Below are 24,557 nucleotides of genomic sequence, written 5' to 3'. Positions count from 1 at the left end.
GCAGCAGTGTGAGCAGGGCTGACATTCTAGACCCACATGTTTTGCATTTGAGCAGCTTATCACTAGATGATGGAGCAATGCTCAATGATCGTATTGCTCTTTATTACAAATTATTAAAAGTTCTCTTTTCACCCTAGACTGCCCAGTATTTCACTGCAACACCTCTTCCATGGTTCTGCTGGAAAGAAATTGCCTATGTAAGACTACCCAGCAGCAGCCTGCTTCTGAGCTTGTCCTGGTTTCAGCTGAGATATAGTTAACTGTCTTCCTAGTAGCTGGTACAGTGCTATGTTTTGAGTTCAGTATGTGAAGAATGTTGATAACACTGATGTTTTCAGTTGTTGCTCAGTAGTGTTTAGACTACAGTCAAGGATTTTTCAGCTTCTCATCCCCAGCCAGGGCACCTGACCCAAACTGGCCAACAGTGTATTCCATACCATGTGACGTCCCATCTAGTTTAGGAACTGGGAAGTGGGGGGCAGGGATTCGCCACTCGGGGACTGGCTGGGTGTCGGTCGGCGGGTGGTGAGCAATCGCCCTGCGCATCATTTGTACATTTCAATCCTTTTATTACTACTGTTGTCATTTTATTAGTGTTATCATTATCATTATTAGTTTCTTCTTTTCTGTTCTATTAAATCGTTCTTATCTCAACCCAGGAGTTTTACTTCTTTTCCTGATTTTCTCCCCCATCCCACTGGATGGGGGGGAGTGAGTGAGCGGCTGCGTGGTGCTTGGTTGCTGGCTGGGGTTAAACCATGACAGAGCTCCAGAAAGGCTAAGGGCCAGACTATGGACAGGACTCTGGATTTGTGCCAACGGCAAGTGCAGTAATGTCCAGTTCTGGGACCGCGGGGACGAGAAGTGTTGTGAGAATATGGAGTGGGTCTGGTAGGGAGCTGCCAACATGGTCAGGACCTGGGGGAGGTGGTCTTGTTTAGTCTGGTCAAGAGGAGGCTGAGGGGACTCTAGCAACATCCCATAACTACTGGAAGAACAGTTACAGAGTTGGTGGAATCAGGCTCTTCTTGTCAGTGGCAGCTAATAAACCAAGGGGTAGTGGCCACACAATGCAGCTTGCAAGGTTCAGATCAGATATTGGGAAACCCTCTCTTCCATGGGGGTGGTGCAGCACTGGGACAGATTACCCAGAGAGGTCAGGGAATCTCCCTCCTGGGTGGCTTTTGAGGCTCAGTTAGACAAAGGACAGTCAACCTGGTCTACTGTTGGCGATGGCTGTGCTTCAAGGAGTTTTGGGCTAGATACCTCCACAGGTCCCTTCCTACAAGCATTTTGGTCACTCTGTTCATTCTGGTAAGACTGCCAGGATGCTGTCAGAGTTTTCAAGGAGAATTTCTGGATCTAAATATGTGGTGGTTTCTGTTTGACACAGTAACCCAGATCTAGGTGGAAGCTGTCTGCTCCAGTTTACTAGGGTAGTATGACCTCAGTATGAAGAATATTAGTTTGGGAAATGGGATGGATGTGGAAAGGAGTAACTTTTGCCCCCTGACCGGGAGGTGGGTGCAAGAGAAGGGAGTTGTTCTAGCATCCTGAGGTGGCTGGAATTTCGTTTGAACCCACTCCGAATTTTGGAATAGATGCAAAGCAAAGTTTACTGTGGCAAGCAGAAGGCCTCTTGTAGTGTGTGTGCAGTGCTGTGCGCAGGAGACCCTGGAGTAGTAGCAAGCTGCCTCTTTAGCACTTGTGCAATACAAGCAGCCAGTGAAAGAGAGGAGGAGTGACATGGAGCTATCTTTAATATCTTTTGTGATGTACTGTGAGCCTCCAGGAGAAAGTCTCCTTCCACACTTGCCATCTCAAAAGGTTTTCTGGGAGTTGTGAAGCCTGATTCCCCATGTTTTTGTGTTGTCTGGTTGGACCTTCTCTCCTTCATGCCCATCCTTTGTTCCTGTGCATCTCAGCAAAAGGTGAACTCCTGTTGCAGGACTGTTCACCTTGGCCCAGATGCCCATGTTCACAGAATTTACAGGAACTTAGTTTTTTAATTCCTTGGTCCTTTGTTAAATTTAGCTAGAGAAGCCAAACATTACTGGGGGAGGACTAACGGGCTGAGAGGGAGACTGAGGCTTGCAGCGGGATTATTTCTTTTTTCCTCTCCTCTCCTCCCCTAAGGAGAGTCCAGGGAACCCAACAGTTTACCCATATCCTCTTCTCTGCAGATCTTGAACTTAATAATCACAAATATGTCATCATTGCTGAAGTCATAATTAAGTTCAGCATTTTACTGTCAACATAATTGCATGAACCATCTTCCTTTCTTGCTATGTCTTGAAATACAGTCTGTTTTATAGAGTCTCTGCCAAGTTATTCAATTTTAATGGAGTTGGAATCAGGTTTTTAAAATGCAACTCAAACACAGTAAATACTCTGAGTTCCCAGGGCCAGCTTGTTTGTGTATATGAATGAAATCAACCAAACAAGCCAAGCATGAAGATGTCACGTGGTTGAGCCCTACTGAGCGGCTGCGTACTTGGTGGCACTGAGATGGCTCTGTGTCCCCTGGCTGTACTGCAAATGCTGGTGACACTCTAGCTTTTCCAGGAAGACCTGTAAAATTTTCACGTTTCTTTCTTAAAATTCAGGTTGCCAGAAGAGGCTTATCCTCTAGTGAATTGCATTCCTTCAGCCTTACTATGTTTTCACAGCATAGCCTTGTCTTTGGGGAGTTAAAAAGAAAGGGCACCTGGCCCTGCAGGGTGCTGCTGAGGATGTCCTGGGGGGGCTGGTGTGAGGGGCACCCCCAGGAGAGCCCTCTTGCCCCATCAGCTGCCCATGAGCTGTTCTGGGATGTGATTCATCTGGACAGACAGACAATTCCCTTTGCCAGGATAAGCTGTAGCTCAGCAGGGGGCTTTTCTGGCAAATGCTGTGCAGTTCTAATTAGCCTTTGGTTGGCCTCCAGCATTTGTTTGTTTGTTTGTTTTTCTTGCACTGAGTCATCTCACTTGGAAGATATGAGCAACATGTCCAGGCAGCGTCCTGCGCTGCCTCTTTCAGACGTTACCCATGTTGTTGCTGATATAACCATCCCATAAAGAAAAGAGGGATAATTCTCATCTTCCCCATTAATGCCTGTCCCCTTTCAAAATCCTTAAGGAAGAAAGCTGGGTTTGTATTATGGCTCCCTCTACTCCCTCCTTTACCTCAGACAGCCACATTGGTGTATGAAACACACAGAGGAGCTGAGGTGCAGAGAGAAAATCACCTGGTCTGTATTCCCCTCAACGCCCGCCAGGATTATGAAGAGTAGGGACATGCTGCTTTTCTGTCTGCTGGACCTCCGACACCTGAGGAATGACGGTGGCCAGAGAGCTGAGGGAAATGAGGCTGTCTGGAAGGGAGTCATGCGCACTGCTGGGTCCTTGGGGTGAGGGCAAGAGTGATCTCTTCCAGGTTACATCCTCTAGAGATTCAGGGGCTGCTGTGTGTGCTGTTTCCAAAAAGACTGATAGTCTAAACCTGTGCTTGCTGCAGTGTGCAGGGAGGTGAGACTTATAGGAGCGTGCAGCGCTGGCCTGCTGCTGGCTGGCCTTGTTTGCTCTAGTGGGTACTCCAGGACAGTGGCTCATTTTGTGTGACACAGGACCAGGAGGAGTTGCATTGTCTGCCCACAAGCTCTCGAAAATTGCATCTGTTGTTACAGGAGATGACAAGAGGAAAAGCAAAGCAGAGGTAACCTGCCCTTTCCAGAGATACGCAGCAGATCATAAGATTGGACTACATCCCCAGATCATGGGCCACTTGTGAGCTGTGTGTTTCTATCAGCCACATCCTGCATCTTATGGGAACTCTCTGGAGATCACACCAAGCAGGTGAACTTTAAAAGTGTGATGTGAATTCATTGCTACCCTTATGATCTGATTGAGTGACCCTTTGCTTGCAAGTGTACCAATGATATTTGTGAAACCATATCCTCTGTCAGGGCTTCCTTACTGCTGGATTATTTTGTTAGAGCGCTAAAATTGGATGTCTCGTCTACCATCTCGTGGCAGCCGTCTCTTTTGTTGGATGATTTGTCAGCTGCTGTCTGACGTGCATCCTGCCATTCCTTCCCCTCTTCCAAGAAAGCCATTGCATTACAGCAGCAGTCACACCTCTGTGTATATGATGCCATTGATAAATTCCAGTCTGGCTCAAGCAGGAGGCATGGTCCTGAGACAGCCCCCTTTTGAAGGTCTGTCGTGATCTCTCCCTGCCAGCTGGCTTGGAGGTATGTTCTGTATTAATGGTCCTTGATCTGTCTGCTGGTTTTGACACCATCGACTGGGATGTCCTTGTGGAATGCTCTGAGCAGATGGTGCGTCTGGCTAGGGCTGCTTCAGGTTGATTCAGATCATATCTTGGGAAGAGTGGCTCATTTGCACATTCCATTCCTTCCAGCGGGTTTCTGTCTGCTGCGTGGCTCTCTGAGGGGACCCTCCCATTTTAGTGCCTATTGATCTATTTTGGCTAAGCTGATTAAGCATACACTTGCTTCTGGCTGCCTTCAGGCACTCCCCACTCTCCCTGGTCCTTTTCCCATCCTGTCACTCCAGCAAAGCAGGGGCAATTTGCAGCTTTTTTTTGAGGGTATGTCAGTGCAAGTAGTGTTGGTCTTGGTGGATTGGTGCCCTAAGAGATCCAAGCAATGCCCAGCCTGTCTTAGGAAGGGAAGGGTCTGAGTGTCATCCCTGTGTACATTGCTCCAGATGTGTACACCTGGCTACTAATATCTCTGCTACTATCTCCACCACAGTGCCAAATCTGAGTGGTACTGTCATCCAGTGACTGATTTGTTATGCCAGGCCCTGCCTCTGCTATTGAAAATCCTCAAGGGATGTTAGCCTCTAGGGTCACTGTCTGATGGAGATGTGCCAGCAGTCCCAAATACTCAGGCTGTACGATTACTCATGTATCACCTGCTTGTTGGTATAGTGTGGGGGAATTTCTGGCTCTCCATAGTATTTGGATGCTATTCTCTAGATGCTATTTGCTCTACACTTTAGTGGTGTAACATTACAAGGATTGACAGACCAGTATACACCTTTGGGCTTTAGACATGTGTAAGAGCTGTGGCCAAAGAAAACAGCCCTTTTCTGAATACAGCAAACAGAAGTTATTTGGGCTTGAGTAGGCCTCTTTTATATATAGGACTTTTGTTCTTTAGTTTGCAAATACTGTCATCTAAATACTTCTATAGACTGGAAAAGTGAGGTGAAGAAACGACATGACTTCCCCCAAAGTCACACAGTAGACAGCTGGCAGATGTAGTAATGACCCAGCCCTTCTGTTGCCCTACCCACCGGAATGCATTGCTGCTGTACTTTTCCTTCCTGAGACACGGACCATGATAATCCTTTATGTAAATCCCTTTCTCTTGTTCTTTCTTCCTTCCAGCCTGTGGGGTGAGGTGGAGGGGGGATAGATTTGGTCAGGCTGGGTTGCTGAGCTCCATCTGGAAGTCAAAGCTCCACAACTCACCCTACTTGCAACCAACACCCTGCTCAAGGATTTCAACAGATGAGCCAGCTGTTAACAGGAATAAACTTGGTTGGTATATTCTTACAATCTCCAGTACTGGGCTAAAAATCCACCTTCTCCCCAAAGGTGACAAACGCTGTCAGTTGTCACACCTTGCATCCGCACTACGCAAATTCTCGTGACTCAGAGCAGCGATTTCAGGATGAAACTCCAGAGGTTTCTTCTTTATGGGCTACATATTGTACCTGAACTTTATCATGAGCGAGGCGATCCTAGCCCATCTGTCGCTACATTCCCCACCTGGAATTTGCCAAGCAAGCAATAGCGCTATAATAAAAGCCAACAGACAAGCTGGTTGCTTGGCTCGGCTTTGAAGTGGGAGTGTTTGGTGCTTTGCCATGCTCCCGTCGGGGCTCTGCTGTGCGTCCGCCTGGGCCATGGGCAGAGCAGGTGGGTTCGGGTGCTGCACGGCCCCTGCTCTCCAGGGCTGGAGTAGTAGGTGGCCGGGTGGAAATAAAGAGACCCTGTTTGCATCCCCATTGCAGGAGGGAGCTCAGCCCCTTTCAGACAGCAGGGAACCCCACACCATCATGGCGCAGGTCCATGGATACTTGATGGTTTCGCTCTTCATGGGAGCAATTTGCTGAGTTTTTTTCTTTCAGTTCATCCATTTTTCCTTGGTGAAATCTGTCTCCCAAAACTGCACTAAAGGTACGCACTGGAATCAGCAGATCCTCTTGAAATCTTCATGCATCAGCTCTGGCTTTAGATTAGCTGTTGTCCCATGGAAATCTGGGCAGTGTCTGTCATGCCTCCCAGGGGGATGTATTTTGGCAGCTTTACTTCTGAATCTTCTTTTACCTGGCTTTTCACTGAGTCTAGCTTCATTAAATTTAGGAGGACTTCATGTGGATTAAGTGCTGTGCACTGTAATTTAGCAGAATCCAGCCTGCTCAGCGCAAACCCGGGCCATTTCTCTCTGTTGCTCTTCATTTTCTTTAAGTATAACTGTGCTGCATAAAAGCTGGTCCCATGATGGTCTGAAGACGGGAAAGAGTCTGGAGCTTGGCACGATTGCCTTTCACACTTGACACAGAGTGCAAAGGAGGATGGGGGAGAAACCAATCATCCAAGCAGCAATTAAAAACACCCAGGGGAAAGTTTGTGAGCTTTTGTTTGGGGTTGTGTGAGATAACCTCTCTCTTGCACTTTTGAGGAGAACGGGGCAAAGTACTCCCTGCCTCACATGTGCAGGAGCAGGGGCAAGGGACAGTGCCAGCCCAGCTGCGCCAGGGAGGTGGGGAGAGGGCTGCAAATGCAGGAGATGAGCAAAGGGAAAATGAGTTAACCCAGCAGCATCGCAGAGGAAACCAGCAGCAGAGCTGAGGGCAGGGGCCAGATGTCCTGTGTGGTGGTGTGGGACTGCGTGTTCTCCCTCGGGACACAAAAGGGTTGCTCTGTTCTTGAATGACTGTGTTTCTCCTTTCTCCAGATCATAAACCAGAATGGCATCTGCACGCAATCCCTCCACCCAGCCCACAGCAGCTGGCTCCTGCTCTGTACAGAGATACCAGTCAGGGCCATGTATGCCTGCACTGCCTCAGAGCAGCTCACCTGGCCTGAAATTTGGCTTTGCCCAGCTTTTAGAGGCATTGGTTGCTCTTGCAATCAGTACTTGCAGCTAAGCTGTCAGCTGTGGATTTGTTTCCGAGAGCTTGTTCAAATGTGATTTCAGGGTTTCAGTAGGCTTTTGCAAATAACACACCGACTTAAAGGGAAGAAGGAAGAGATGCAGCTTTTGGAGAAGAAAAAACCTGTGGGCATCAGTGTTTTGGTAGCTCCCTCCCAGAGAAGCTGGTAAAAATTCCTGTGCATGTGCCCTTCTTTTTCAGAGCCCAGAAATTTCATTGAGTGTTTGCCCTAGCTGCCAAGAAATTTCGGGTTATCCTATACCTAGTATATTTATCTTCCAAGCGGTCTGGGATGCAGGGGGCATGCAACAGCTGTTGTACTGTGGTGTTGTACAAACACAAGGCAGGTGTTAGCTGGCATCTTGTCTCTCCTATGTCGAGTGTAATTGCAGGAACTGCTGCATTTCCGCCAGCTGGGCGAGTCCCTGATGTATTCTTGTGGGTATTGTATTCCCATAAATATAGGCTGTCATACTGCACTGAAATGCTCTCCCCATCAGGATGTTCCCCACCAGTTACCACTGTGGATGAGCCCCTTGCTGCACTCTGATTTCAGATACGAGCAGAGAGGTGTTGCAAACCCTGCCCATGCTGAGGCTTTCCAGTGGGCCATCTGTGCGGGCATGGGGAGCTGGACTGTAGGGCTTTGCAGACTGGTTTACCCTTCTGATCCCAGTTTGAAAAGGGCTGCCTGTGGTCAGTTCCTCGGCAGGCTCTGGCTGTATCTGAAATTTCTGACTCCCATGCTCTGGGGTTGGGATGTGGGGTCACTCAGAGCAGGTTGTTCCTAAGTGGAGCATGACCCATACAGGGAAGTCTTCATTAATGGCAGTCATTCCCATGCTTGTTTTTCTCATAGGTGTGATGTATGTGTATTATTTTTGGCCTCCCAAAGCAGGTTTGGTGGTCAGCCATGCCAAAATTACATGTGAAAGGAGGTCTTTCAAAGAGACCAGCATGGAGTTTCTCCTCCCCTGGCCTGCCTGTGCTGCATCTCCTCCAGAAGACACTTCACCTCCTTTTTTGCAAATTATGTTCCTGTAACACAAATGAAGAAACCACCTGAAAAGCAAGTAAGGGCTCCCCATGGGATGGATTGTAAGCAACTGGGGAATCATGGATCTCGTAAAGGGGTTGGTTATGTAGACTTTGGACCAAATCAGAATCCCAAATTCCCCTGGTCTGGGAAAGGGGTGGGGTGCCAAAACTCAGCTCTGAAAATGGCTTTTCTCCCTATGAATAGCCACTGCTGATGTGAACTGAGAAGAGTTTGCAGTCCCCAGGCAGACGAGGTGAGATATGCTCGTGTCCAGAGGCAGATCTGCAAAGGAGGATAACATGGTGGGAGCACAAGGTGTGGCAAAATTGCTGGAGAAAATGGTCCCCGCGAGTCAAAATGGGAGTTCCCGCGTGCTGCAGGCATCAAAGCAGCCCCCTGAGTGCAGGTGGGAGCCTGAGCCAGCCCCCACGCTGTGGCCAGACTCCACATGCCTCTGGTTTTCTTACTCATGCCTTAATCTTTTTAATCCCTTGGGCAAAATCATAAAAGTAATTGTAAAAACTTTGGCAAGGCAACGGGAGGATAGGGGAAGCATGGGGGAGATCTCTGTCCCGGCTGCTCTGTCAATGCTGTAACTGCCCCAGGCAGAGCTCCCCCCTTCCCGGGGACACCCGTGCAGGGACCTCATGTCTGTACTCACCCATCTCCTCCCTCTTAGCTGTGTTGGAAACGACCCTTGGAGAGAGTGGAGACCGTGGAAAAGAAACACAGGCCCTCACCACATCAGGTGTCCTAACTGATGGGCTGCTAGAGGTGGAGGGACACCTCTGGAGAAATGCTGCTGCAGAGACCAACACTGTGGCTCTATTGCCCTGAGATGGGTGATGCACCCCATCTCTCTTCTGGAGAGTGTCTTCACTTTGAGGCTGCAGCATCACTTGGAAAATGAGATTAGGGCAAATACTTTTTTATATCCGCCAGACAAGAGCACTGAGCTGCTGGGTATTTGATATGTTGGAGTGATTGGTCTCGCAGCTCTCTGCCCGCAGCGGCAATGGGCAGCTAAGCCAGGGTGCTTAGCATCAGGAAATGCCTCATAGCACAGCAGTCTTTGAAGGCAAATGTGACACTTTGATTGACAGCCCTAAATCTGACTGGACTTAAAATAGGAACTTCAGCACTAGCTCTCTGAAATTCAAGTCTCCATAATCTTAATTTTTTTTGGCCGTGCTTAATTCTGATTTCAATATACAAGGATTATAATTAGGCAATCTGCAAATGGAAACCATAAAAAAATAAAGTAAGTGTGCTGGTGGTGTGCTGTGGAATAACAGCTCTGTGTTCGCCCCATTTGCTCTTTCCCTGGGCCATCAGAGACAGGATGCTGTGTTAGATGGACTCCTGCTCTCGTTGAAAGCAATTCTTATGCTCTTGCATCATAACAGGTATTTGAAGCAATGGTGCAAACAGACGAAATGCCTGTCTTTAGCCTGGCACCCAGACACCAAACACTCCTGCACATGTATATCCCACAACTCGGGGGGTGTCCAGGCCAGAGGCCAAATACATCAGTCCCAGAGAAACGGTGGGCAAAGCCTCATGCTAAGAGCTCTCCTCTGCTTCTCTGTCTTCCTCCATTTCCAGCTGCCTACAGTATTTTTGATCCCTTACCTCAGCCAAAGCACCTTCTGCATTTGTATTTTACCCCTGAGATGGGAGTTTTTCCCAGGCCATTGAAATAGTCCTTTGTACCTGCTTTGCAGAGGACCCCCGGATCAAACAGTATCACACTGTCAAGTCTGGTCAGTGCAGGATGTTGATGGCAAAGGTCTGTTTGTTTGTTTGATTTTAATTATGCTGCTTCACTGCAAAATCCCTACCAGTTATACCAGCATAAAAGTGCTGGGTAAAAGAAGCTGATTTTGCTTGTCTGATGTGTTGATTCCACTGGTGGATTTTGCTGTGGTGGGGAGTTTTGCCAGTATAGCTGCACCAGCAAGACTGGTTAGGTGCAGGTGAGAGGAGCTGGATGCATATCAGTTGATTGGCAGCCAATACACCCTATCTCCCCATTCAGTGACTGCTGTCTCAGTGATATGAAGAGTGATGCTCTTTGCTTCCTAAGCCAGTATTCAATGTGTTGTGGGTAAGGCATGGACAATCCCTGCTCATATCTGGAAGCAGGAATGCATGGTGGCTTCCCATTGTTGGGAACAGAGTATTCGTCAGGGAACTCCCTATATGTGTGTGTGGACCCATGCTCACATGCCCATACCCCATCATACCTTGAGGTTGAGGGTTTCTCTTGAGAGTGCCCCAGAGCCAGATATTTCAGCACCCAAAGCCTGAGCTGAGCTCTCTGTAAAACCGAGGTCCTCAAGCATGCAGGGAGCCCTCAGACAGCTTTGTGCCGTGGCCTGTCGCCATGTCCTGGAGGTCTGCACAGGCCGTCTGCAGGCAAGCCTTTTGGCTGATTGTTTTTGCCACCTTGACTTGCATTTGAGCACTTTGAGAGTCATCTGCTGGGGAGCCGCCAGTCGCATGCTGCTTCTGTTTGGGTCTGGGTCATGCACAGACATGCAGGGGAAAGCATTCCTTCTCTCCGCCTCCTTATCTCCCCCAGAGGAATGCAGCGCCTCCTTCATTTAGTGTATACACACCGTGCTCTGTCGCTTGGAATGGCCAGGGCAAAACAACCTTTTGAAACAACTTTTTTGGAGTTGGGGAGAGGGGGATGCTAGAGAGGAGCTGATGTTTTTGAGGGTGCTGGACAAGGAGGGGAGCATGGAAATAATTAGCATTCTTATCCTTCTTTTTCCTGAAAAAAAAAAAAAAAAGAAAAAAAAGGTTCTTCTGCTCTCACACCTGTGAAGTGTTCCTTCAAAGAAGGCAAGGCCCCTTCTCCACAGCAAACAAGCTGCATAATCTCAAAGCTATTTCATCCTGCCTGTGAGTGCAGTAAATCTTTGGAAGCCTGAAATGAAATCTGCCCTGTCTTCCCCTCTGTGCCAGGTTAGCTGTCTCAGTGCTGTGTGTGAGGGGCACTCCAGGAGCTGATCTCGGACTCCTTCAGAATACCTGGGAAGCCAGGACACACTAAAAAATGCCATGGTAGAACTCTGATGGCAGCATGTACAGGGTGATTTGCTGCTCGCCTTATGCGCCATTTATTTCTCTGTCTGTGGTTGTTTCTCTCTGCTCCACTGCTGCAGGTTTCACCACTGCTTTGGGCTGGTTCTTCTGCCCTCAGTATTGTTGACTTTATTGTGGAAAATCATAGGGAGGCTCTTGGAGAAGCAATTATTTTGTGTGCTGGCTTTAGTCTCCTCATGTTTTGCTGCCTCCTGATCTTTCTGTTTCCCAAGTAGTCTGACAGATATTTCTTTATGTGTGTGTATATAGGTACCTACAAACATGCATGCACATACACCCGTGTGTGTGCATATATATATACACACACACATACACACAGAGAAAAACACATGTATGGAGATAATACGGTGGGCCAAAGAGACTGTGTTAGTTGTTGAGTTACTGCAGTGTCCCTTAAAATGAGCGTGTATTGCCTTCACGTATTTATTGAGAGGGGCTTTTCCCATATATTTGAAGGAATTTTAATAGGTGGCGAGTGCAGAGCCCTGGCATGGCTAACCCCCACCAGGTCAGCCCTGTACCATGCAGCAGTGCAGACACCTGGGGACTCGATTTGGCCACAGATGTTTCATGGCTCTGAGGCAGCCAGAACCCGTTCCTCCTCAGCCCTTTGACTCTCTGTGAAGAGGCAACAAGGCTGCAAAGAGTATTATTGAAGCTATGAAGGTTCAGCTGGGACAATGACATCTCACCTTTGAGGAGGTAAATATTTTCCACCTCGCTGTCGTTCATGTCCCAGCTGTGGAAGGACTTGGGACCTCTGGCTGGGGATGGCAGAGACATGTAGGCGCTGGAGTAAACCTGCTCTTGTTCTAAAATACACAGCTTGTGTACCTGCTGTCCTGGTTGTTCATTTTTCTCTGTGTTTCCTCTTTGACTGGTGAAAGCCACTAAAAACATTATTTCCCATTTCAGGCAGAATTCCTGCCTGAATAAATGGAGAATTCTCTCCTCTCAAGCTGGCAGCAGTCGGTCCATCCAAGGGCGACCTTGCAGCCTGTATTTGCTCCTCTGCCATGGGTGCTTTCCCGATGCCTACCTCAAGCTCCCTGTCCTCTCTCAGGATCCACCCCAACCACACAAGCAGTTGCAGAGGTATGCAGTGTGGAGCAGAAACCCCTGCTCACGACGGGACCCCATCCAGCTGAGGACAGGTAGGTGCTACCCAAAAGCATCTCAAGACTGTTGGCCCAGTGGCCCTTTGGGTAGAGGGGAGTGCCCTTGGCAGGCAGATCCCTTCCCGCTCAGACTTGCTTCCTGATCCCCAAGAGTACTGCGGGCTAGCTTTCTACACACAGCTGGAGCAGCGCCTGCCCCGCGTTTAGGGAAGGAGAGCTGTCTGCGTGCTGGGTGAGGCCTCTCTGATCTGCATGCCAGGAGCTGGATATAGACACAGACAGCTGGATGAAAGGTGTAAGGTGTGTAAAATCCCCCCCGAGGGGCTAGGATTAAAGCTGTGAAACCAAAAGTTTATGGAAACACTTTAGGCTCCATCTGGGGTAGCCGTATTTCCCTCCAAAACCAGTGGGCGTTGAGAGATCATAGGTTCCAACTCTACTGGCGTTTCATTTTGGAGCAGTTGTGTGGTTTTGAAGCAAATTTCCTAATTGTCCTCACTCTCTGTGCACTGTATCGGCTGGCGGCGCAGTTTTTTGTGCGCACAAACTGGGTTCATTTTGGTGGAAACTAGATCAGAAGTTCTGGTCTGAGCTTGCACCAGATGTTCTCCAACTGTGGAGGAGGATGTGGTGGTCGGAAGCAGCACCTGGTTCTCTGGGCAGCTGTGAATGACATGTGTGTCCAGGGGTTTGGTCCAGGGGACTAAGTCTAGCTGGAAGTAACATGCTTGAGCAGCATACATGGTAGGTGTAAGAGCCTCAAAACTGCTTCAGCAAACTGATCTTCTCTATCACATACTATTGCTGATGTAGACAATGTCCTTGAGCTTACATGACATTGAGCTCTTGGTGAGTAGTGGCCTCAAGTGGGTGTTGAAGTTTAGCTCTCCAGGGACCATAGGTCATCACTCTTGTGTCCCACACCTACAACTGCAGTATGGCCTGCACTGAAGTGTTTGCAGGCTCCGGTCTGCCGGGATGAGGGCAGAGTATTCCCCCTTTGCGGCAGGGTCAGCCTGGGCTATCAGGAAGAACATAGGCTGCTGTTTTATACATTAGGTGTTTCAGGAAATGGCCGGAATGGTTTTCTTCCTCTACCTCTGTCTGCTGAGACCTCCATCAGGACAGGTGCTGGGCTTTCCCTGGAGTTGCTGTCATCTGGAAAGTAACTGCAGCCATCCTGGGAGGCTGCCTGCCACCCTCTCCTCTTGTAAAAGCACCTCCACTGGAGAAGGTGAGGGTGTGGGAGACGACGGGCTTGTTCGTTGGAAGCATTTTCTTTGGAAGGTGAGGTGCGCCAGCCTGCCTCGCTGCTGGCTGATATGCTCAGCTGCCAGGCACTGTGTCCTGGCTGCGCCGAAGCTGGGCTGAGCAACCTGACCAGGAGCTGCATTGTGCCAGGGAATACCCTGGGGAGCACCTCCAAGCTGACCGCCTTTGGGCTCTGTCCTTCAGCTACCACTGACCTGGGTATGGCAGTGTAACCAGCTGATGACTGCTCAGAGCAGTGCCAGTTTCCCTGCAGCTGTCAGAGGAACAGCTGGAACAGACAACGGCTCTTTTCAGGCTTCATGCTAAGGCTTCCCTGCTCCTTCTTGCCCTGCTGCAGGTATCACCTCAAATCACACACTTTCCAATGAATCACTAGTGCCTGGAGTGACCAAGCACCACCTCCAGCAGGAGGGGACAGAGACGCTGAGCAGAGCCTGCTACTCTGACATGGGCATCTCCTTCCAGCCTGTTGATAAGGGGCCAGGGCTGGAAAAAATTCCTCATGAAAGAAACAGAGGGTCACTCTGCAAAAACAAGGCATCTGCCAGCTACAAATTAATCTTCCCAAGCACAGCTTCATGCTTTCATGTTGCCTTTATGCCAGCTGTGGGAGGACAAGCAATGCCTGAACTGGCAGGGGATGTTGCACTTCATGCAGCAGGGTGACTTCAGATAGGACCGATGCTGTGCATCGTGTGAGCCGGGCAGTTTTGATCAGGTAGCAAGACCTGGTTGACCATACCATTGCTAATACAAGGGCAGAATGGTAGGAGGGAGTTGGGTGGTGCAAGTCTGGTGGGGAGCGTGGATCAGACAAGGCTGAGAGCAGCGGGAAGGCTGGGTCAGGCACTGCCTGCACGGTGGGTAAGGGTCCACTGGTAGCAAGGGTATGTTTGTACAGAGGGACTTTGAAGAGGCAAGTGCTGGAGTTGGTAAGACAGTGGAGAAGTGATTCATATGACAGTTGGAGAGGTGCTTTTCAAGTCCTGCCTCATCTGTTTAATCTGTGCAATCGCTGGCATCTTGCTAGTAGTGCTTTTCATCTAGAGATCTCCGAGATGAATACAATCATCACCCCCACGTAGGAGACTGGAAAAATTCAGGTGCGGAGCAGGTGGAGGTGAGAGTTGGGCTTAGAACAAGATGAGCTGTCTTGTGGGGCCATGCTTAGCTGATGCCCCACACTATGCTGCTGTAACTGTGTCTGCTCTGAAAAACCATGGGGCAATTGACACCAAGTCCAAAGCTGTGGCTGAGATGAGCTGTACTGGACACTCTAGTGTCTCGGGTCTGTGTTGGAAAGTGCTGTCTGCTCACGGGTTCTTATGGATGAGGCAGGACAGCGCCTTGGTCTGCCACAGAGGTCTTCTAATAGGTGTGTGTTCATGAGTGCAGCATCAAACTATGGGAAACACCAGGAGGCTTTGGTCTCCTTTTCCCCAGAGGATTTTGACAGCAACATGTCTGGTTTGGAGAACCTGTCTGTCCAGGTATTACTTTCCTTGTGTTCAATAGTCTGGATGCTTCTTCTATCACACCTATCAAAATAATATCTCAGCACTTTTCAGGAGCGCATGAGGTGATGTGATTGCTATCCCCTGCGGATTGCTTGTTCTCACAGCCTCTCCAGTGGGAAAAGTGCGTATCTTAAAGTGCTTGGCTTTGTACTTTAATACTCCTGTAGGCTAACTAGGGTAGGGCAGGGGGCAGAGAGGTTTGAGGTTATGTGGTTGCTCCTGAGCGGTTATTCCCACAGCCCCAGAGGGACCCAGGAAAGTCCCAGCTCCTGCACAGTGATGCTCTGCCCTTGCTGTGGGAGCTCCTCTGTCCCGAGGAGCTCAGCCATGGCTCTCCTGGCTCACTTCACTGTCCTGCCTAACATCTGCTCTTCTGAACTGTGTGGAAATGCTTATTTCTCTCCTTCTCCCTCCTCAGTCCATAGGAGGTAGAAAGAAACAGATTGAGCAGTGGGAGATGGAGTGACTGTGTGGAGAGCTCGCTGGGGGAAAGCTAAGCAGTTTGCTAAGCTCAGTTTTGCATATGGCTTGTGTTGCAGAAGGTTACCTGCTCCCTGGCATGATCCATGCTCCATCCCCTGGCTGTCTGGGACAAAAAGGAGTGGCCTTCTAGAGCCCTTTTGGGGTTTTTCCTCACCCTGTAGTTTTGTGTTTGTGTAGGACTCGCTCCTGGCTTTACAGTTTTTCAGCTGAAAAACATTTTTACTGTAGCAGCCTGGAGCAAAGGGTGAGGGACATGCAGGGGCAGGAGGGTGCTTCCAGCAGGGTTTGCTCCATTCCGTTCTGCAGCCACCAAAAATGATGCTCATGGCCCAGAACGGTATGAACTCCACCTCTCTATGGGAATGCATCTCCTTGTGAGCACTGGGCGTTTGGAAAACACCAACATCTCAGCTGAAGGTGGTGGAGCTGCGGTGTGCTGTCTCAGGGGTTGGCAATGCTGGGGCTGTGACAGCTGGCTCCTAAAGGGGCTGACCGGTTCCCTGGATAATCCTGTTAGGGTGCTGTGCAAAGCCCAGCTGCTGGTGGCTGGGCTGTGAGAGCAAGTGGGGTCCCGACAGAGCCTGTGCAGGGGGGCAAAGCAGACGCCACGCCAGGACTGTGGAAATGCCTGTGTGGTTTATGTAAAGCCTTACTTCATCTAGCTGACTAAGTCCTGTGCTTTTAAATACACAGGGTGTGCCAGGAGCGTGCAAGAGCTGCTGAAAATGTCCGTATCAATAGAGGATAAAAGTGAAGAGGCAAGCACTTCATTAGATGCCTATGAAAGGCAGTAAACCGGCTCTTTACAGCAGAGGACAGCATTTCTGATGGGGTAGCAAGTCCGGCCACTGGGTTTCTCCTCTCTGCAAACAAATTTACAGCTGAACTATCTAGGCCTGTTATGCAGAGAAAGTTTCAGGGCTCTAGGCTGTGGGTTTAAAACAAGGTTGCATTGTTATGCCAATTTGAGTGAGAGGTCATCCTACAGCAGACTTCTGCTGTGTGGGTACGCTCAAGGATGAGGGGTGCTGGGCAGGGGCAGATGGAGAGAGGAGAGGATTTTAGGAAGCTCCTACTGAAGGAAGGGATAGCTGAGCAGTGGTTTCTCCATCCTTTCTCTTACCCCATGAAGCTGTTCCCAGCTGAGTGGCTTTCCCACAGCCATGAATCTTCTGCCCTGCTATTATTTCCCCTGGCCTCCTTGGGAAGGAGACCCTGGAGAGGAGGCATCGTTCCCAGCTGTCCTCAAGGGTGTTTGATGTTTGGCAGAGCAGAAGGGACAATCCTCCAGCCCCAAAGAAGAGCCCCTTTGAGCTGTTTCTACAGGACCAGATCTCTCTGCGGCAGCAGATATAGGATCGATTGAAGAAGTCCATTTGCTTGGTAGTGTTAGCCATAGAAAACTTGGTGAAAATGCTCTAACATGCTTTTTAACTCCAAATGTGTGGTAGGATTTGTGAGAGCTAATGCAGTGACCATAGGAGAGTCTCAGAAGCAGAGCGAGTTTCCAGGCTCTGGTAGATCTGTGGTAATGCCTCAGGCAGCCAGCCCTGTTCTCACCAGGGCTGAGATTTATAAATGAAACATCTCAGCAGCGCAGATCAGATCCAGGGCTGGCTTCAGCTTCTCCTGCGTTATTCATGAATATGTGAAAGCTCTGAAAAATGTGACAGACTTTGGGTTAGGTTCTCAACACAACATTAATTTCATGAGATGAAATACGAGCATATCCCTGTTAAGACAGGAATGTATGTATACACTGAAAACTGTGAGATAATGGCATATATAAAGGGAAAGTGAAGTCTTTGGTGTTCTGCTGTCGGTGGATTTGTTTTCACTTCCCTCCCAAGAGAAGCACTTTGCTAGCGAGCTACAAGCACTTGCAGCCACAGCAGTGCGGTTCAGTTTGAAAAAGTTTCACCCCAGAATTGCTTTTGCATGGGGTTTTACAAGGTTGCTTCCTTGTGAGTGTGGAGGATTAGGACCCCCTCCACGGCTCCTGGAGAGGTCACGCCAGCAGCCAGAGTTTCCTCTTTGCCAAAGTGAGCCTTCAAAGAAGAGGTCAACTGAAAATTTGGCTCGCGTTCCCTTTTTAAGCAGCATGCTCAGCCCTTTTGGGTAGTGATCTGCAGGGGCTCAGCACCACTCCTAAATCCCTAAAGCGTTTTGGCCTGGTTGCTGTGGGTGACTGTGAGACTGTGTGGGTCAGAAAGAGGTTGCTCCGGTGCCCTTGGGGTGGGAGGAGGAGTAAGGGAAAAGGCAGGGATGCTCGGAGGCCTCGAGGGTTGTCTGTGTCTGGGAGAAGACAGCATGGCAGAGCCCTAAGTTCTCTTGCATACTCACGAGCCTCTGTACTTTCCTAACGCGAAAGGATTTGGTCCTGTTTTCTGAGAAATAAGTGGGAGTTTTCCTGTTGGTTTCTGTGAGAGCTGGTCTGGGAGTGCGGTTTATATGAAGGGAGCTGCTATGCATGTAGGTATTTTGTCCACCTGGGCTTACGTTATTATATAAGTCTGTAATTGCTTTCTGTTAAAGGCACGTGGGGGTCCTGAGCCTCAGGTCCAGCCTTCCCCACATCCCTGTGTACATAGCAACCAGCCTCTGCTTTTCAATGCTCCGTTCACAGATACGCATCTGGAACAGCACTTTGGCAGGGGACAAAGCCCAGATCTGCAGCAGGCTGTCCCAGCCCTGCATGCATGTGCTGCTTGTGACCGCTTCTAGCAAACAGGTCTGTCTGGCCTTGCCCATGCTGAGGAATCTGGTCTGGGTGCTTCTCTTGGCCGTTTCCACTCTGCATATGAGGTGAAGACCTGGCTGTGCAGCATCCCCATGGTCTGCGCCTCCAAACCCCTAGGGCCTTGGGCATGCAGTCCCAGGTGGGAGCAGTGGTGCAGTCTTGAAGGTGCCTCATCTGGGTGCTGGGGGACCAAGCCCTGGGCTGCACTGTGGTACACCCGGCAGCCAAGAGACACAGCTGCTGGCACCTGCTGCAGCTGTGAAAATAGCATCTGTATGGATCCTGCTGCTGTGTCCAGAGCATGTGTGATGGTGCATCTTCAAACACCGACTTATGAGGACAGTGCTGTCTACTCTGCATTAGCCAGCTGGCTGGGAGAGCTTCTCTATGCCTCCTTTTTCCTGGGAAGAAGATGGTAGTAGCTGGCTATGTGTTTTTTGGTTGTCAGTGGAGAGGTGCCTGTATTGAAGAGCAAAGTATTATAGCTCTTGTACAGTCCTGGTTTTAGTAAGACCAGATGGGTTTGAAGTAAATATGGAGTTCCTTTGTCAAACATATGTAATAGCTGAAATTCATGTATATGAAGTGCTATGAGACATCTTCTGCCTTTTGAAGAAATGTTTTCTTTACTGAACACTAGTGACTCGCAACAGATTCCTGCAGCATTAGTTGGGTACGTGACAGGGAGATCATATGAAAGGTCACCATCAGTTTGAAATGAAGGCAATGAAAAATGAGTGTCTTGTGCTAAAACTGTTCCTGGAGATTGTTGGCCAAGTATTGCAGTCTCACTTTTCTATTTTTAAAACTCTCTCGCCAGCTGCGATGTGACCCTTCCCTCCACACCCACAACAGAAAAAGCCTTACTGATTAGAAACAGGAAATAATAAAACTCACTAACCACAAAGTATTTTCAAATGCGTGAAGTAAACACACAGAGCTGGTGAGAAATACATATTTCCCACTGATCTCTTTTCAGCATGGTAACCATGGCCAGTAATTATAGTCATTGGGGATTTACAGCTTTTAAGGGGAAAGTATGTTTTTAAGTTGACCCTGTCAAACTATAGTAAAACATTTTCATCACAGCCTCTCCCAGCATAACAATAAGGTGGCCACAAGTGCCATGAGATGCCTTACTGGCATCATCTGGAAGTAAATGAAAACTTCAGGCCCCATCTGCTCCTCTTACCTGCCCCACTGGTGTGCAGTGCCCAGCACTGGGCACTGGAGGTTCCTCTGGTGGGTGTAGCCATGCAGGCTTGTGTGGCATGGGGGCTTTATCTAAACTCAGCAATATGCATGATAATAAACTAGGAAGGTCTTTAATGTCTTTCCTCTTCCAGGATTTTGCAGTTTGCTTTGCCTGAATGTTTCCTCTGCCCGTGAGTATTCTGTGCGCTTTGTTGCCACTCTCTGTTTGGACTGGCCCCAGCTCCCACCTTCACCTGGATTTTTGTGGTGGGACGATTTGGATGTATCTTCTGTATTGGTGATCACTTCAGAGGTTCCCATCAGTAAAGGGGGAAGTCCTAATTTTCAGGCAGAGGGTGGAAACGGAGGTTGTGGTAAGATCTGTACAGTTCTGTGTCTTTACCTGCCTTCTGACCCCACAGCTGAGGAAACCTGCCTTGCCTCCGTGCAGCAATGTGTAGGCCAGTTGTTTCTTCTACCACCCTTATGCTACTGCTCCGAATGGCTTTTCAAGAGGGCTGGATAAAAGGAAGAACTTCACAGAAAAAGATGCTAAACCCAGAGGTGATGGTTTTCACTCCTTCACATCATCAAATAGATCTCGCTGCATAATGAGCCCCTCTGAACTGCGGGACCATTAATTAGTATGCGCGGTGTTTGTTTAAGAGCTCCTTGCTCTTTTATTTTAACTGTGAGCAACTTTTAACTGCCTTTGAGATGAAAAACTGGGACCAAATCTTGCCAAGTGGAGCAGATTTGTCCCAGTCTCCTTGGTCCAATTTGCAGGGAATTTTACCTTCTGCCCTTTAGATTATCTCTGCGATTCCCTTATAAGTAAAAGCTAAAGCATTGATCCAGGCTGATAAACCCAACTCCTGATTTCTTTCATAACTTTTTAAGTGTTACTGTGATCCAGATGATTCTGTGTGTGTATGTGTGTGGTGCACACTGCTTTTTCTACAAAGCATCAGGGGCAAAACTTGAACCATCTCTTTCAAGCGCATTCAGGAAAAAACATTTGTGAAAGAAGAAAACAAAAGCAGATCCCCAAGTACTTGTTTATTCAGAGCAGACAGGACAAGGCTGGGAGAAATATCAGTTGTTATCTTCCAAAAGTTTATTTAGAACTTTCAGTTATGGAAACAAACAAACAAAAAATCCCTAAATATAACTATATGTAACATACACACACACACACACACATATATATATATATATACACATGTAGCTCACTAGCTTAACAGTAATGTCAGGATGTCCAGGTGGCTGGGAACAGCCACAGCCAGAGTGAGCAATCCAGAGAGCACTTCTAAACAGCCTAAGAAGTCCAAACCAAGTCTCTCCCTTTCTCTCTTTCTTTCTAATCACTGCAGCATTTTTACAGGAATCAGAACCGGAATCTCCTACAGCTGTGCAGACCTAATAGTAATAATAAAAAGCAGAAGAGATCGGCCATTTATCCCTTTATCCAATGAAGTGATCTCAGTGGCTTATGTGAGATCTGAGAGGTAAGCTTGATGCCAGAGAGGGTCATTGCTTGCTGTCTTGTATTTTATTAATAGGAAGTTAATTATTTTAAGAATGTAAGACAAGAAGCCTATATAATTAATATACACTAAAGAACATGAGAGGATTCTATACAATAATTTAGATGTATTAAATAAATAAAAAATAATAGCAGCCTTCTACAATGCAGGCTACACATAGGTTTACTTCGGCTTGAAGTACCCTGGTCTTTAGTACACCTACAGGAACAGACTTGCTCCACAAGTGTTTTAAAGAAACATATCTATAAGATACATACGTAAGAGTGTCTAAGGTTAGGATAAACATTTTAAAACACACTTCACCACGGTCTCCACATATCTAATGACCCCATCCTAGGGTTGTTATGGGAAAAATTTGGCTGCAGGACCTGTCTAGGAGGTGCAGCATCAACCTGGCTGAAAACCGACAGCGTCGGCAGCTGGAAGGAACTTTTCGAAGCCTGCTTGTTCTCTGCGGGATAGAAGCGCTCCTGCGATGGGTCTGTGCCCCGAGTGCTCCCCTTTGGGCTCGGCAGGCTTTTTGGTGTCAAGAGAGGCTGCTGAGATGGGCTTGAAGACCTCAGTGCCGCTTTGCAGGTGTCTTCGCCAGACCTGGGTAAGGATTTCAGCAGGTGGTTTAACAGCCGCGCCCCAAGGGTCTTGTCCATCCACTCACAGGTGAGGAGGAGGTTGTGTACCTCATGCATGCACTGGATGTACCCGGTGCTGTACCTCTGCTGGGCTTCCAGACCCACTTTGGAGTCGGCTGCGTTGGAGAGGAGACAAGGGGAGCTGGTGAGCAGGCGTGAGCTGCCTGGTGTGTCCCTGCCTGAAAGCATTCATCAGGCTTCCCATGTGCACAGGCTCCTGGGGGGGGGGTTGTCGCTGAAGCCGCCTGGGCTTGACTCTAAGGTGAATGGCTTGCAGGGCGCAGGGGGAGAGTGATGCAGGATGCCAGCCGCCCCCCTGGCAGCCCCCGCCTCCCGCTGCCCACCGCCGAGGGCAAAACTACGCCAAGAAGCAGAAACCTGCTCTGGAAGGAAAAAAACCCAAAAACCTTCCCGTGGGTTAACCAGTGCCCAGCTCCATCTCCCCATCTAGTGGAGAAAGCCAAACCCGAGCAGCAGCCCGGGCCTCAACACGTTTGGAAGGTGCTTTGGCCAAGCTGCCGGCAGATCATACCTGCTGGCACCCTCCTGCCCCGACCAGGCACTCACCCATCAACTTGCTGCTCTGGATGTTCTGGAGGTGCTTCACCGTCATTTCGAGGATGTCTGCTTTTTCCAGTTTAGACTGCTGATAAGGAAAGAGCACAGCAGTTAGAGATGATGAAGGGTTCGTATGATGCCCAGTTTCTCAAACGAGAGACGCCCTCCCCCAAATCCAATCCCCCACCAGCAAAAGGACAAAAAAGCTGCATAAAAATGAGCACTTACATCCAGATGAAACGCGCCAACAACGGTCTCCTTCAGCTGGTCCAAGCAGTTGTTAATCCTTTCCCTTCGCTTCCGCTCGATGAGGGGCTTCCTTAACTGGAAGGGAAAAGAAAAAGAGGAGGAAAAATTGCAGTTGATGTTTTTTCTTCCTCTCCCTGCTGCAGTTCAGCGAGGGCAGACAGCCCCATTCCCTGTGTGAAGCCAGCGCAGGCTGACGTGATGCTCAGCAGGGACAAGATACAGATGGAGAGTGTGCCATCTCCCACTCCAGTCACAGCCTGTCCCTTAGCAGGTCTCAATTCTCCCACTTCCACTCATTTTAAGCAGAGTTTAACCAAATGAAAGAGAGAAAAGCCTTTCTAAGGCAGAGAAAGGAAGCAGAAAAAAATACCCACATGGCTCAGATTCAGAGAAAGCATCTTTATAATAAGAGGAAAAAAACTGTCCCCTTTCTCTTTCCTTGAAGCACTGCCCATAGCCCTGGCACTCATCATTCATGTGCCATGTGTGGGGCTACTGTTGGGCACATGTGGGTGCAGGAGTGCGGAGGGGACCTACCTTCCTCTCCTCCTTGGTGCTGGCGAGCTTGTGGGTGCCGCCGGGGGTGGCTGCAGCGGTCATTGTAATCCAGCCTGCCCGCCCTGGGTGCTGGGAGGACGGGATGGGAAGAAGGCACTCGGGTAGTGGGTCGCTCCCTTTTCCGATGGGCTCTTTGCTGCTCGTTGCTCCTCTGCTGTATTTATAACCCAGAATTAGCATGTGAAAGGGGACTTTCCTTGGCGGGACTTCTTTTCCCACACGAGGGGTCGAGCCTGGAGGTTTGTGGCCATCAATCAAAGCTGACAGGTCACTGCTTCTTTTCAATGACCACGTCGGCCCCCCCAAATGGCGACAGATGTCCAGCCTCCGACGCTGGGCTTTGGAGGGATCTTTTGTTAGGGAAGAAGGGAAGGAAAATGGGCGCGCTCTGAGCAGCTTGCACGGCTCCTCGCTCAGTTTGCACAGATTCCCAGGGAGGGAAACAATAGCTGGGAAGCAGTTGAGTTACACCTGGGAAAATGCCTTCTACCCATCTTTTTTCCCCTCTATCTCCTTGAAGCAATGCCTCTTTTTACCTGCTAACCCAAGCCCCAGCCATTTTACATCTTTGAAGCAGCCTCTTAATTTAATAATAGAGTACTTGAGCTAGGAGTTCCTGCTCCCAGAAATTATTATTACAAGGTAATGATGATCAATTAAAAACTGTTGACAGCAGATGCCTGTAGGAACATTGTTTCCATCACAGAAATCCTCTAGGGAAAACACGGGAACTGTATTTACCTCTTGGGAACCTGAATTTTCTGTTGCCCATAGTTGGATGTAGGAAACACGTGACTCTTCTAGTTTTTGCCTGCTGTATAGAATTTAATATTAAACTTACAGGCCATTGCAGATGCAAATGAACCTAGAGCTGAGTTAGTTCTGTGGGATTTTTGCTACTTTGACTTTTTTCCTCCATGCTGCAAGGAGGCTTGGGTGGCTTTGTGGGGAAAGGTTTTTTTCTGTTCACTCCTCTGAAACACTAGTGCAGAAGCAGACGGGCCTTTGGAGGAGACTTGGCACGGGATGAGAACGCACTTTTATGCTTCCTCACTTCTGCCTGGTCTGGGGTGGGGGCGGAGCATTTTTCATGACAGTGCTTTTGCTTTCTGATGGGCGCTTTGCTAATGAGCAGGATTTGGCAGTGTCCTGTTGAGTCCCGCAAGTGAAGCCCTTTGGGTTGGTGTCGAATGTGTCACTTTATTGAAATGGAGAGGAAGCAGCCGCAGCAGTTCAGAAGCACCGCAAGCCGCCCTGACCCACCAGTGGGATTTCCCAGCAGCTGGTGTAGCACCGCGGCTGCAGAGCCCTCTCCCCCGCCCTCCAGCCGTGGGTGGGGATGTACCCCAGCGATAAAAGCGAGG

General features: G+C 49.0%; 1 protein-coding gene across 1 annotated transcript; it reads right to left on the bottom strand.

Moving 5' to 3' along the window:
• Positions 1–21,153: 21,153 nt before the first annotated feature.
• Positions 21,154–23,235, bottom strand: LOC104832204 (transcription cofactor HES-6-like). The gene is made up of 4 exons (XM_010568250.1): positions 23,173–23,235; positions 22,615–22,710; positions 22,396–22,471; positions 21,154–21,944 (listed from the first exon to the last, which is right to left on the bottom strand). Exons 1-4 carry the CDS (start codon positions 23,233–23,235, stop codon positions 21,499–21,501), a joined length of 681 nt encoding a protein of 226 aa, XP_010566552.1. The 3' UTR covers positions 21,154–21,498.
• Positions 23,236–24,557: the final 1,322 nt, after the last annotated feature.

The sequence above is a fragment of the Haliaeetus leucocephalus genome, unplaced genomic scaffold, assembly GCF_000737465.1.
Source record: "Haliaeetus leucocephalus isolate CR32 unplaced genomic scaffold, Haliaeetus_leucocephalus-4.0 Scaffold240, whole genome shotgun sequence".
In the NCBI taxonomy this organism is placed as follows: domain Eukaryota; kingdom Metazoa; phylum Chordata; class Aves; order Accipitriformes; family Accipitridae; genus Haliaeetus; species Haliaeetus leucocephalus.
The sequence above is the reverse complement of the archived record's forward strand: the minus strand, read 5'-3'. Positions and strand labels throughout refer to the sequence as shown.

Bases quoted from the DNA above. Each gene is read 5' to 3' on its own strand.
- LOC104832204 (XM_010568250.1), bottom strand. From the start codon at position 23,235: ATGACCGCTGCAGCCACCCCCGGCGGCACCCACAAGCTCGCCAGCACC. The intron at 22,711-23,172 runs GTAGGTCCCCTC...TTTCCCTTCCAG, and splicing joins GCACCAAGGAGGAGAGGAAG to TTAAGGAAGCCCCTCATCGA. The intron at 22,472-22,614 runs GTAAGTGCTCAT...CCTTATCAGCAG, and splicing joins TTGGCGCGTTTCATCTGGAT to TCTAAACTGGAAAAAGCAGA.